Below are 12,435 nucleotides of genomic sequence, written 5' to 3'. Positions count from 1 at the left end.
GCCGTTTGCAACGTCGTAAGCTTTCAAAAAATACCTTATAGCGCTGTAAATATTTTTCAAACTCTACTTTTAGATTTAAATATATTTTGCTCTTACAATAATTATTTGTTGGATTGGTTGGTTGATTCTGGACTTAATCTGAGGAGTTCGGGGGTCGGATAGATTGAAGACGGAGTTGATTGGTTTTGTTGATTTGTGATTGGTTGGTTATTTGTGCCTTGAGGTGTGCATTACATGTAGCATACATGTGCATTTTATTTAAATTGAGAAAATCATGTTTTATTTGCACAAATGAATTTTCGGGTGCGTGTGTATCACGACCCCAAGCTGGGATGAGGTATTATCTCGGTGGAACTCCTCTGGTTACTTGGGAGCGTAATATATTGAGTGACGTCCCTTGAGTTGTCGCTGGGCGACAAGGGGAGCGGACGGGATGGTAACGCTCTCGTATCGACTCCGTGACTCTTCGCTGGCGAGGGTTAGAGGATGCTTAGCTACGTACGCGCGGGGCGCAGAACTGGGCATCGCTCGTTTAGGTGTCACACGCGTGATCGTTACCTGCGGTGTGGCACAGGAGTCAGGGTGTGCGGATGACCCCAGGGAGGTCGTGGTGCATTCTGATTAATTGGTTATTGATATGAGTTGGATTTGGGCCAAATGAGACTTTTGGAGTAAATTGGAAAGTAATATGTTTTTGGGGCCAAATGAGATTTTTGGCGTGCGTGGAAAAAATGTGATTTACGTGTCATGTGCATTTGCATTATTTTATGCATATTGTTTGAGTTTTAATATGCTTTTATCTAGTGGCGTTTGGATCTTACTTACCTGCGGCACCATTTTTTATACCGTAGATTTTGATACAGAGATCGAGGAGGAGAAGGATGCTGAGCCCAAGGATGCGGCTCCGCCGGAGTATTGATTTGGGAGTTTATGCTTTGTAGTTGGTTTGAAACTATGTTTGTAGCTTGTAATATTTTATTATGTATGTTTTGAACGGGTTTGTATTAAACTAAGAAAAAAATTTTGCTACTTAGTTATATGACTTTGTTTATCTGCTGCGTGTTTTCTTTTGCACACTTGTTGCATGTACACACTTGGCACTTAGCGATAGGGTGGTGACCCGTGTTGTCATTATCTGGACGTCTCGACTTTCCCGTGTCCATACGTGAAATTTGAGAGCGTCACAAATATGATGTTTGTAAATAATAATGAAAGAATAATTATGGGGCTACTGCACCCATATCCTGTCAGGAGCTATCATTGGTCATTTTATTTTATTTTTACTTCGTGATTAAGAAAATATATTTTTAATGATATTATAATTTTTTTAAAAATAAATATTTAAAAGTGTTAAAAAATACATGTAAAAAAACAAAATAAAAAATACTAAAGTGATTAACAGTATGGAGTAGTGGCTGTAGCAGCTTCAATAATGAAATAATTTGAATTAAAATTTTTATTGAATTTCATAAAAGGATAAAAAAAAAGTTAAATAAAAATATTAGAAAGTTAAAATATTATTAGAATATAATTTTTTATATTATTTTATTTTGAGATTTAAAATAATTGAATTATTTTTTATATTTTATATAGAAGTTTGATAAGATTGTAATGATTAAATAAAAAGTTATAAAAGAGAATTTAAAAAATATTTATATTTAAATAATATTTAAATATTAAGATATGATAGAAAGAGATTAGACCACCTTCTTATCCAAACGGGGGCATAACCGAATTAAATTCAACGTGGTTCGATTAGAAAGAGTAATGATTAGAAATTAGAGGGATCGATCCATGCTCACGTGTCTGAAGGGCAGTTTAGTCATACAAATGCAAGTTGTAGGAAAATGGAAGGGTAATTTGGTCATATAAACAGTAAATGTAAGAAAAATTGAAAATGACCGAGTGTTGGAGAGACTTGGAGTTGGCTTCTGTATCACTGTATGTGCCCCTGTAGGCTGTAGGGGTTTTATCAGAAGTATGAACAGACAGAAGTAAAGGAGGTGAGAAAAAAGTCGTGGGAAACCAGAAAAGGCAAATGAAAGAGGAAAGATAAAATCCCTTTGCTTTTTGGTTTGTTCCACACCAGGTTGGTACAAAAACCTTAACCCCACTTCACCTTTTCACCTCCATATATTCAATATTGATTCTTTGTTTTATTAAGTCTTGTCTATCCCTGCAAGTTCATGCCGCTTTCATTTCCTCATTGGCCTTGTGATATTAAATTTCTCGTTTTGTTTGCTAATGCTTCGCTGTCATTCATAATATATATATATATATATATGTATGTATGTACGTATATATATATAAAGGAAATGCTTTTGTGTTTATGACAGGTTGATGGTAGGGGGAATTTTTTTTTTTTTTTCTCCTTTTGTATGGGGTTAGTATTCTGGGGTTGCTGTAGTTGGTGCTTTACTTTACAAACTAGAACTCTGTTTGTTCATTGTCTGTATTGATGTGTTTGTGAACTCGTTACTCATAAAGAGTTCCTGCCTTTTCTCTCCCTTTTTTGGGGCGCCTCTCACTTTCTATGTGTTTTTTTAGGAAGTTTCTGGCCGTTCATAGCTGGTGTAAGCAGCAATAGCTGATGTCGTTCATGGTTGCATTTCCAATTTCACCCCGCCATATGGGTATAAGTAGTAGGGATAGTCAATGTTTATTTCTTCATTGCAGGAGCTCATCTTTATCATTTGCAACAAATGACCTGCACCGTGCAAACACTAGGGTGAGAAAGAATGAGTTACGGTAGCTCAGATATAGGTTCTGGTTAGTTTTTATCCCTACCATCGTTTCTGTATACTTATGAAGCTAGTAAGTTTGTCAGTGAAGAGTTAATGCTGGTAGTTTCTAGCTAGTTGATTCATATCTAAGCCTTCTAAGTAATTTTTTTCTCCAATGTTTCAGGCAGTGGAACTGCCACAAGGACAATCGAGTTCGGAAGGACTAATGTGGTCAGGCCCAAAGGGATACACCAGGCCACTATTGTTTGGCTGCACGGCCTTGGTGACAAGGGCTCAAGGTACTAATGCTAGTTCTTTACTTTATCTACCCTTGCCCAAGGTAATGGTTTTGATATGGTTCTTCTCTTTAATGGTTTCTCGCAACCTGTCTTAGCAATTCGATTCTATGGTTTTGTCATTTTAGCAAGCATGTTATCAGTTGAAAATTTGATATGAAGGTAGCCAATTGTGACTAAGATAAACTGTTCTGTCTTTGCTCTGCTTCGCAGCTGGTCCCAGCTCCTGGAAACTCTTCCTCTTCCAAATGTAAGAATAAGCATGCCTTTTCCATTTTTAATAGCTTCTAAACTTATGCACATGCTACATGCATTGCCACATCCCTAATATCTGTTTCTCTTGAGAATGTTTTTCAGATAAAATGGATTTGCCCCACAGCTCCAACTCGGCCGGTAAAAATATTTGGTGGATTTCCTTGTACTGCATGTAAGATATGCTGATTTAAAAATATCAACTTTTTCTTCACTGACCAAAGACACTGTTAAATTACGATGACTGCAAATTTTAAGATTCTGGCAGTGTATGTGCAAAATATAAGTTATCCAGTCATTTTAGCTGGTTCCATCCCAAGAGTTTGTGTCCAATTCCATATTACCTTTTTGTTTTTGGAACTCTGAATAACATAGTTTAAAGTGCTTTGATGATTTATATCAGGGTTCGATGTGGGAGATTTTTCAGAAGAAGAACCTGATGATTTGGAGGGATTAGATGCTTCAGCAGCACATGTAGCCAACCTATTGTCAACAGAGCCTGCTGATGGTAGGATTCTCCTTTAAATTCTTGATCGCTTTGAGTGCTCTCTCTTTTTAGTTATATGAAAAAAATATAACAGCCGAGGAACTTAGGATAAAGGTAGTACATGCATGAGGCTACATTCAATTTACACCTGGTCTAATTCATTTGCTTCTGATATATTGATTCTTTTTCTCCCAGATAATTTTTCTGCTAAAATTTATAATTAGACTTTAATCTTAAGATACTACAGCACCTGATCTGTGAATGTTTTCAAGATTAGAAGGATGACATGGGATCAGTGTTATTTTTTTCCGGTCTCTTACCTATAAATTAGAGGATGAAAAAAACCTAGAAGGAAATAAAAAACCTTGTTTGTTACTCTAGTTTAATGTATCAATTAAATTGGGAACAAAATAGTTCATAGATCTTTCAGCTGGGTGGGTGGAAGGAAGAGCCAGGGACAAGGATTTTTTTTTTTTTGGGGGGTGGGGGAGGTGGAGGTGCTGACTTCTCTTCTCCTGGAAGCGTGTAGAATACAGCTGAGTATTTTCATTTAACTGTTGTGGACATGTAACTCTTGGAGATTGTAGTCATCCGATCACACCAAATTTGGTGTTTTATGGGGTGCCATGACGACCCTATTGCTCATTATGTTATTTTACTCATACTTTACAGTCAAACTTGGTGTTGGGGGCTTCAGTATGGGTGCTGCAACTGCTCTCCACTCGGTTATGTGCCTTGTTTCAGGAAAGTATGCAAATGGAAACCCTTATCTTGTCAATCTAAGTGCAATTGTTGGTCTTAGCGGTTGGCTCCCATGTTCAAGGTACAAATTCATAAAACGCCAACATACCAGCTTGTAAACATGAACATCCATATCCACTTTGTTATTAAGGAACATATTCAGCGTGTCATCTATAATTTTTTTTGTAGGATCCTAAGGAACCGAGTGGAAGGGTCACATGAGGCAGCAAGGCGTGCAGCATCCTTACCCATATTTCTGTGTCATGGGCTGGGTATCCATGTTCAACTTATATAGTGTGGCTTTTTGTCAGTTTTAAAGAGAATTGTTTAACATCATGTTTTTCCTCTTCATAATCATGTCAAGAGGCAAGACCAAAAAGAAAGTTTCACAATCACAGCGCTTTCGCCTACTTAAGTCCACCCATCCACCCAGCAAGATAGGGCAAAATGTTAATTTCATCTTCATAAGAACTCAGTGTACTTTGCTTTACTGGCTCTATAGAATGTTTCTTTCTAGCAATGGGCTACCATTAAGTTTCTTATAGAATATGTGCATCAGAAACAATTCTAACATTTACATTGAAGAAACTTTCAGTACTTTTCTACCTATAACAAAAAAAAAAAAAAAAACAAATTTCCAGTACTTTCATTATCTAAACTGCAGAATTCAGATAAATCTTCTGAAACTATCATGAGCTGTTGCTAGTTTGTTTGGAAAAGACAACTCTGTATAGGAGACATCTAATTCTCTATATTTTCTGAGCCACGAAGCCCCTATGAAGAACAAAAAACAAAAAAATAAATTAAACGGATTGCTCTCTAAAATGGGGATACATTTTATTTCATTGCTGCAGGTGATGATGTGGTTGCATATGAACACGGAAAGAGATCTGCTCAGACATTAAGCTCAGCCGGATTTCAAAATCTTACATTTAGAACTTATGATGGGTATTTAACTACCTTTACTATGGAGTAAGAACTATATATGTTTGTAATTCTCAAGAGTTAGTTTCTCACGAGCAATGTTGCCATGCAGGCTGGGTCACTACACAATCCCTGAAGAGACCGATGAAGTTTGTAATTGGCTGACTGCAAATTTGGGGCTCCAGGGATCCTGATCATACTAGTGGGACAAGTTGGAGGTGAAACATATAAAATAAGGGTTCGAAGTGGCACTCAATAATCGATGCAGTTGGTTATATAGTTGGGGGCACGGTTGGTCCTCTTTTTTTTTTTTTATAAATTTCTATATAAGCGTTTTAACTGAGGTTCTCTTATCTGTTTTTGGCTGGTCATCAAGGAATTTGCATTGCTGGCTTCTCCTTTCTCTTCCCCCACAACCCCCTCCCTTCTTCCCTTTTTCCCGTAGGACATAGAAACTCGGTGGAATACATTAAATAAAATAGAGTAAAACTACATACAATTGAGAAGTGTGTAAACGCCGTACAATCATTTCGAAAAATAGTGAGTTCTAATATTAAAATTTAATTATTTTTTTTATGTGGATCTCATATTTATTTACTTTTTTCAAAATGATTGTACAGTATCTACACATATCATTTCTCTAAAATATATGCACAATCTGGGGCATTGTATAAAAAGCATAACCCCGTTTGGCTATTGCACATTGGAAATCATTTGAAAACAGGAGAATCCAAGCACATCATTGGGCTGTAGGATGTATTAAGTACTCAAATCAACTTGTGTCAACAACTTAAAACAATTTATTGAACAGAGATGCTAAAGACAAGAATAATGAGAATAAAGACGAGAAAGACGACCAGAAACGATAGTGCAGTAGCACTTGCTAAAAACACAGTGCCACTTGTGTTCCTTTTACCATGAAATGGTTTTGAAAATTATCTATTTACATAGAAAGAGAATAACAGAAGTCCAAGAAGTCTTCTCCTTATCCAAACCTGCCACTTATTAACCCATACGACTTACGGCAAGTTCTTATGAGCCTGTGTAAAAGGTTCAACGCAGCAGCTTAGAAACCATATGAAATATGGAAAGCTGAAAACTAACGACTCGCCTAAATCTCGAGACATCCATCTATCATATGCTACTATGATTCTCCTCAAGATTTGTATGTTTTTTATTGGTACTGCCTTCGATATCAATCCAAGGGCTAAGAGGTGGGAAAGAAGGGACAGCCCTCAATATGAACTTACCGCCAGTTCTCAGGCCCCTGAAGAGCTTGACCCAAGCTTATTCAAATGGCTCGGTGGAGGAGACCCTCTTCTGATTTGGGGAACGAACTTTAACTGATTTATACTTGGTGTAGCCCTATCCCTCGGTATGTCAGGAGCGCCATAATCCAGAATGTCACAAAACTCACTGTCAGGATCAAGTCCTTGGTGTGATTTGGTTCCTTCTAAACTAGTCATTGGAGTAATTGGGGAACTACACCAATGATGGAAACCAGCAGATGAGACATAACCAGTTCCTGGAGAAAGTTGAAAGTGTGAACTATTCGCCGAGTCCCTTGTTTTGGATGAAGTTGAAGAAGCCATGGCCATGAAGGGTGGATCTGAAAGTGAAGTTAAATGGGACAGAGCAATTGTATCACTTTCTGGCGAGAATTGATCCATCATTTCCATATTAGTGTAATCCAATCGCCAATCGTAAGAACCTAGGCTTAGTGATTCTTTATTTGCTGGCAGAAGCAAGTCAATGCTATTTGAAGTTCTCGAGGTTTTTGAAGAATCCACATAAGATGATAAAGGAGAATCAAATTCAGGTGATGGTAGGTAGCTTCTTGAAACAATTTGGGACTTAGATTCAGACCTTCCATGACCACATGATTAGAGGAACAAACGGCAATTAGCAAATAAGTAGTTCAAAATTAAGATCCAGATTAGTTTCAAAATAGAGTAAGATAAATTTCTATATTCCTTTGTGCTGAGTTAAAAGAATGTCATCAGTAATGGAATCTTACTCTGGGTACTGAAATGCTGGCGTCAATGGGGTGATGTTATGTGGATCATACAACTCCGCATGCAACAAATCTGCCTTGTTTGCCATCCCTTCCAGGTTTTTACCAAATATGCCGTCAAATCTTTCCTTGCCAATTTCATCACTAACCATTTCTTTGTTCATACCAAGCACAGTAGCAGCACATTCTGGAAAGCCGGCAACAAAATTTATTAAAGCAGACACCATGCAAAATGATTTCACACCATTTTCTTTGGCCATGCAAATATATTACCAGTAATTTTTTCTCTGATAAGTGCAAACATGTTACCTGTGGTATTCCGGGAATACCTGTATAATCCTTTAAACAAAAATACCAAATTTCCAGACTTTCCCCTATGACATTCCCGTCTTAGACAGTTGTAGTACATAAACCAGTGGCAACTTCTTGGGGGAAAAAATTGTACAAGGACTATTTAGTGATCGTATTAACAAAAGCTAATACAATAGACATTTAGTGGTCATATTAAGAAGCACAGGTTCTTAAGGTATGTTCCTACCTTCCTTCCTGCCATAGACATTTTTACATCCATCACACCGGCATCCACTGGAGCATCCAATGTTAGCCTTTTGTAAAGACAGCAGATAAAAAGTTCAATTAGAGTAATTGAAAAAAAAAAAAAAAAAACAATGGTTACAAGCATTAAGGCATATTATGTAGTAGGAAAAATAATCAAACCTGATAGCATTCACAATATTTCTTAAGACACATTGACTTCTTGCAATTGCAGCCTCTTTTGTGTCTCCCTGAGGATGGTGTTGCACGATTTCCATTTTCCTGTATGTGGAAAATCCGTGAATCAAGTTGCTAATTAAGAATGAAAACAAAATTGAACTGAAAGCGTTTCATACCATACTATTGAACTCGTTGACACGCTGTACGATTCTGGGAGCAAATGCAAGTGGGTTTCGTGATTCAATTTGTTCTCTTGTATCAAGAACTGTGTCTTCATAGTCAGGTCTGTTAAAGCACCCTTGGCAAGCACAAGGCTCAGCACAATAGAATCCAGCAGCAAAGCAGTCACAATAACTAAAAGGAATCAATCACCCATATATTACAAAAAATTTTAAACCTCATTTGTAGAGATAAATATACTTACAGTTTCAAGCATTTGGTCTTCTTGCAGTTGCAACGCCTGTCATCACCATCATTGGTGCTTGGAGTTTTCGTCCTGGAGAAATATATACAGTTTAATGGTCAACCCAACAATCACTTAGAAGAGATAGAATATCATACGAGAAAAAATAAAATGCAACTTGCCTTTTCGTTTTGGGGCTCGTTCTTCGGCTGTACTCAAAATTGTCAGTTTGTTCAGAAATAATTTTACTCTTATCATTTGGAGGTGCTGTAATATGGAGAGACTCAGAAGAGGCAAAATTTGCAGCTATTAAAGCCTTACTTTTGTCCCCCACATTTTTAGGAATAAACGAAAATTTATCCACCGCATTTGATGAAATCGGGCAACAGGCAGATGCTGACTCCATCCCTTGTACACTCATATAATCCTCTTCTAGTTTCGTGTTTGCAGTGGCACCACAGGTTATTGGCACGGTATTGAAAATGCTGTTCAAATGAAAGCCAATAGCTGACGGCCTGGAAACTGACAAGGAAGAGGTTCCACTGTATTGAAGTGGAAACGAATTAGGCCTGAATTGGGACAGTTGGTCCATTTTTCTATTGCTGGAAGTTGCATTTAAATCAGCAGGAGATGATTCCAAACTCTCCGATTCTGCATTCATAGTGGGTGACCTTGAATTGGTGACTTTATCAGAAGGATCAAAGGAATGGGACTGTTTCCAATAATATTCAGTGGAGCCTCTTCAAACTGAATGCAACGTCTCCATACGCCATAATTTCTTTCACTGACCTATAATAAACTGCTGCAATTATTGTACCGCAAAAGAAGAAATTTCTAAAAAGATTTCTGTTTGAAAAAAAAAAACAATAGAATAGTTGTTTCTTTTTCTTGAGTTGATGGCTTTCTCTTCTAATGCACAAAATACCACCATCGTTTTCCAAAATCAAATGCCTCATTTAAAATTCAGAACACCTTTCGGAAAACGGCAACCATGTGAGGCCGTATGAGCAACACGTTGATCAGCAGAGGGAACAGTAATCGAACCATCAATGAAGGCAACCTTGTTCTTGACAGTCAAGGCTATGGCGATCGAGCGACTCCAAGCAACATAGTTGTCTCCAACGAAAATTTCTGAGACTAAGGCACCAGGATTATCACTGGGATGAAGATAAAATGGGCTAGAAGAATCATCTGAAAGATTTTGAGTTTGATTTTGATTTTGAGAATTGGGAGTGATCTGTGTAGAATTCAAAGAAAGAATGCAAGAAACAGAATATAAGGGCTGTATTGTATTGCAATGAAGAAAAGAATTGAGTTTGCGGAAGCAAGATTGATTTTCAATCTGATACCATGTCAAGAACTTGATAAAAGCTTAGTTGGGAACTTGATGAAAGGAAAGGGAATTGAAACAGAGGAGAAAAGTGAAGAAAAACTTGCGTGAAAACAATTGGATTGAATAGTCTGAAATATTTACAAAGTATCACACTGTATTTATAGGATAACAAACTTAATAAAAGAATTAACAGAAAACTAGTTCCTCTTCTCTGCTTTCTTTATTTTTACTTGCTCTTCTTTGGACTTTAACTCCATATTCTCAGTGTGTGAGGCGGCTATACTCCAACAAGGCTAACGCATGGCTGCCTTGTTACTACTTGTGATATCCAGGTATCATTTCCTCATAAAGCAAAAATTTATGAATCAATTAACCATTACGTTTGAAATTAATCACCATTACTCGAAAAAGTTATCAAATTGCACACCCTGAATCCTTGTATTCATTGAAAATCCTTCTTTCAGATGGAACCACTCCAATAAAACGATAATAAACGCCACATTTAGAGGTCCGGAACTCTACCGCGCAGTTTTGAATGGAACACATCAATGAGATAAAAGAAACCAGTTTTCCAGGAGATATTCTAAAAATAAATAAGCAAATGGTAGGAATTGAAGGGACTGGCTTACTTGAACTGGAAGAGAATCTGAGGTGGTGATGATCTGATTTTGGAGAACCCGTGATCTTTATGATCTCTCCTCTCCCACACTCTCTATATATAGCTGAAACTGATAAGAATAAAATTGCGCCAAACAGCTTTTTCAGTTGTTTTTATGTTAATCTCAACGTGAAAGATAAAAACTAGAGAGAGACGTAGCCTATAAGGGCGGGCATTTGAACAAACACGCGAGGCGGGAATGCAGAGCAGCGTTGGCGCTGCGGACATCTGGGCCTAGCCCGAACAAAGGCAAAGTCCAAAGGGCCTTGGCCTATTAACCTCTCGCGCGCCGTACGTGGAGTCACGTTGCACTTTTTCCTTGTTCAGGCCCGTAGGCTAAGAAAAAATGAAAAAAGAAATACAATTTCCTACTATTCATATAACCTCTAAACACCACACTTTTTTAAATTATTTTATTTGATCAAATATTTAATATATGAATAATGAATAAAAGAATTTAATTAGTTTAAGAAAAATAAACTTAAAAAAAATAAAAAAAAATATGGTATGTGAAGGTTAAAAAGTTGAGTAGCATTGCTCGCATTTCTTTCTTTAATACTAGATGTTGTGTAGTGTTGTAGCATGTGTAGTGAAATCACTACTGGAGGAAATTATAGGAAGTTATTATTATGAAGCTTCTTTACCAATTTCTATACGAGAAATGCTTGTTGCGGTTATGAGTACGTAAGTGTCGTGTAATTATTTAAAAAAAGTGAATAAATACGAGATTTACGTTAAAATAAATTAATATTTTAATAATAAACCTCATAGTTTTTTTAAAACGACTGTATGATACTTACGCACTTTAGGAATATATTTAACATGATTCTATATATATCTTTAGGTTTTGGCTGGATATTTGTGGAGAATCAAAGAGGTGCATGGATATTTGGGGACTCTCATCAAGAGCATAACAAAAGATATCGGAGGTCTAAAAAGTAAAAGAAAATAGACAACTTTTTATCACTGTGCCGACACTCAACACAACTCTCTACACCTCACGTGCATGCACTTAACCCAATTAATTAGCACGAATTACGTAAAACATTTCTCAAAATTATTTGATGAATAATTCTATTTAAAATCTTTACACTATACTATTCTTATGGAAAAATTTTTATTTAAAAAATAAATTTTAATATTTAAATTTAATGAATATAGATGACCATATATTAATACAATATAAAGGCTTTCAAATAACAATACTCTTATTTGATATAATCCTGATAAGATCACAAAGAGAAAGACTAGATCGGGAGTTAATAATTAATAAGAATTTTCAGCAAATGATCATCATAATAATACCGAATTTTCAAAAAATTAAAACTAATTAATCGTACCGATATCTACAAGGATTAACAGAAATTATCTTTATTTGAAAATTTTAAATAATCAAGTTGATTTATTCAAATTACCAATATATTCATGCGGCCTTCTGATGAATTGGAAAGCCTAGTTAACGAGCTGGAAACTAAACACATGATATAAGTGAAAAAGAATAAAAAATTTATATGTAGTTACTTTTACGTATTTTATTAATATAATTGATTTAATTATTTTTTTAATATAAAATAATTAATTGATTAATCATATAAATAGAATGTATAAAAAATATAAAAAAATAATTATATATAACAGAACTCAAAAAAGAATATTTCACATGAAAAGAAGATAAATACTAGACCATAGAAAGATGTTACAAGCTGAGGCGAATTGATATATAAATATGAAATTAAATTATATTATTTTATAAATTTTATTTTGTAACATCCCTTTGAAAAAGGTCATGAGTACGTACTTCTCTCGAGGGCCCTACTTTGGATGACTAGTATTTTATTCTTTGTTAAGTAATATATAAAGGTCACTCCCAAGCTGGAGAATGTGCCAACG

The 12,435-nt window shown here is 36.0% G+C and overlaps 2 protein-coding genes across 3 annotated transcripts; one reads left to right on the top strand and one right to left on the bottom strand.

The window, feature by feature from the left end:
• The first annotated feature begins 1,919 nt into the window (after positions 1-1,919).
• On the top strand, positions 1,920-5,817 carry LOC122318040 (acyl-protein thioesterase 1-like). The gene is made up of 10 exons (XM_043135167.1): positions 1,920-2,089; positions 2,677-2,769; positions 2,908-3,022; positions 3,233-3,269; positions 3,377-3,446; positions 3,675-3,779; positions 4,431-4,581; positions 4,689-4,771; positions 5,354-5,447; positions 5,536-5,817. The coding sequence occupies exons 2-10, from the start codon at positions 2,739-2,741 to the stop codon at positions 5,615-5,617; spliced, it is 768 nt and encodes a 255-aa protein (XP_042991101.1). The 5' UTR covers positions 1,920-2,089; positions 2,677-2,738; the 3' UTR covers positions 5,618-5,817.
• A 333-nt stretch (positions 5,818-6,150) lies between these two features.
• LOC122318306 lies at positions 6,151-10,661 on the bottom strand. Of its 2 annotated transcripts, none has more exons than XM_043135546.1 (8): positions 10,517-10,661; positions 8,737-9,343; positions 8,576-8,647; positions 8,328-8,505; positions 8,155-8,253; positions 7,976-8,042; positions 7,441-7,624; positions 6,151-7,289 (listed from the first exon to the last, which is right to left on the bottom strand). In XM_043135546.1, the coding sequence occupies exons 2-8, from the start codon at positions 9,213-9,215 to the stop codon at positions 6,683-6,685; spliced, it is 1,686 nt and encodes a 561-aa protein (XP_042991480.1). In that variant the 5' UTR covers positions 9,216-9,343; positions 10,517-10,661; the 3' UTR covers positions 6,151-6,682. The 2 variants fall into 2 exon arrangements, with proteins under 2 accessions (XP_042991480.1, XP_042991481.1); XM_043135547.1 differs by lacking the exon at positions 10,517-10,661 and adding an exon at positions 9,527-9,954.
• Between the last annotated feature and the right edge of the window lie 1,774 nt (positions 10,662-12,435).

Source organism: Carya illinoinensis, chromosome 8, assembly GCF_018687715.1.
Source record: "Carya illinoinensis cultivar Pawnee chromosome 8, C.illinoinensisPawnee_v1, whole genome shotgun sequence".
Classification (NCBI taxonomy): domain Eukaryota; kingdom Viridiplantae; phylum Streptophyta; class Magnoliopsida; order Fagales; family Juglandaceae; genus Carya; species Carya illinoinensis.
Note: the sequence above shows the minus strand (reverse complement) of the source record. Positions and strands in the feature narration are given on the sequence as shown.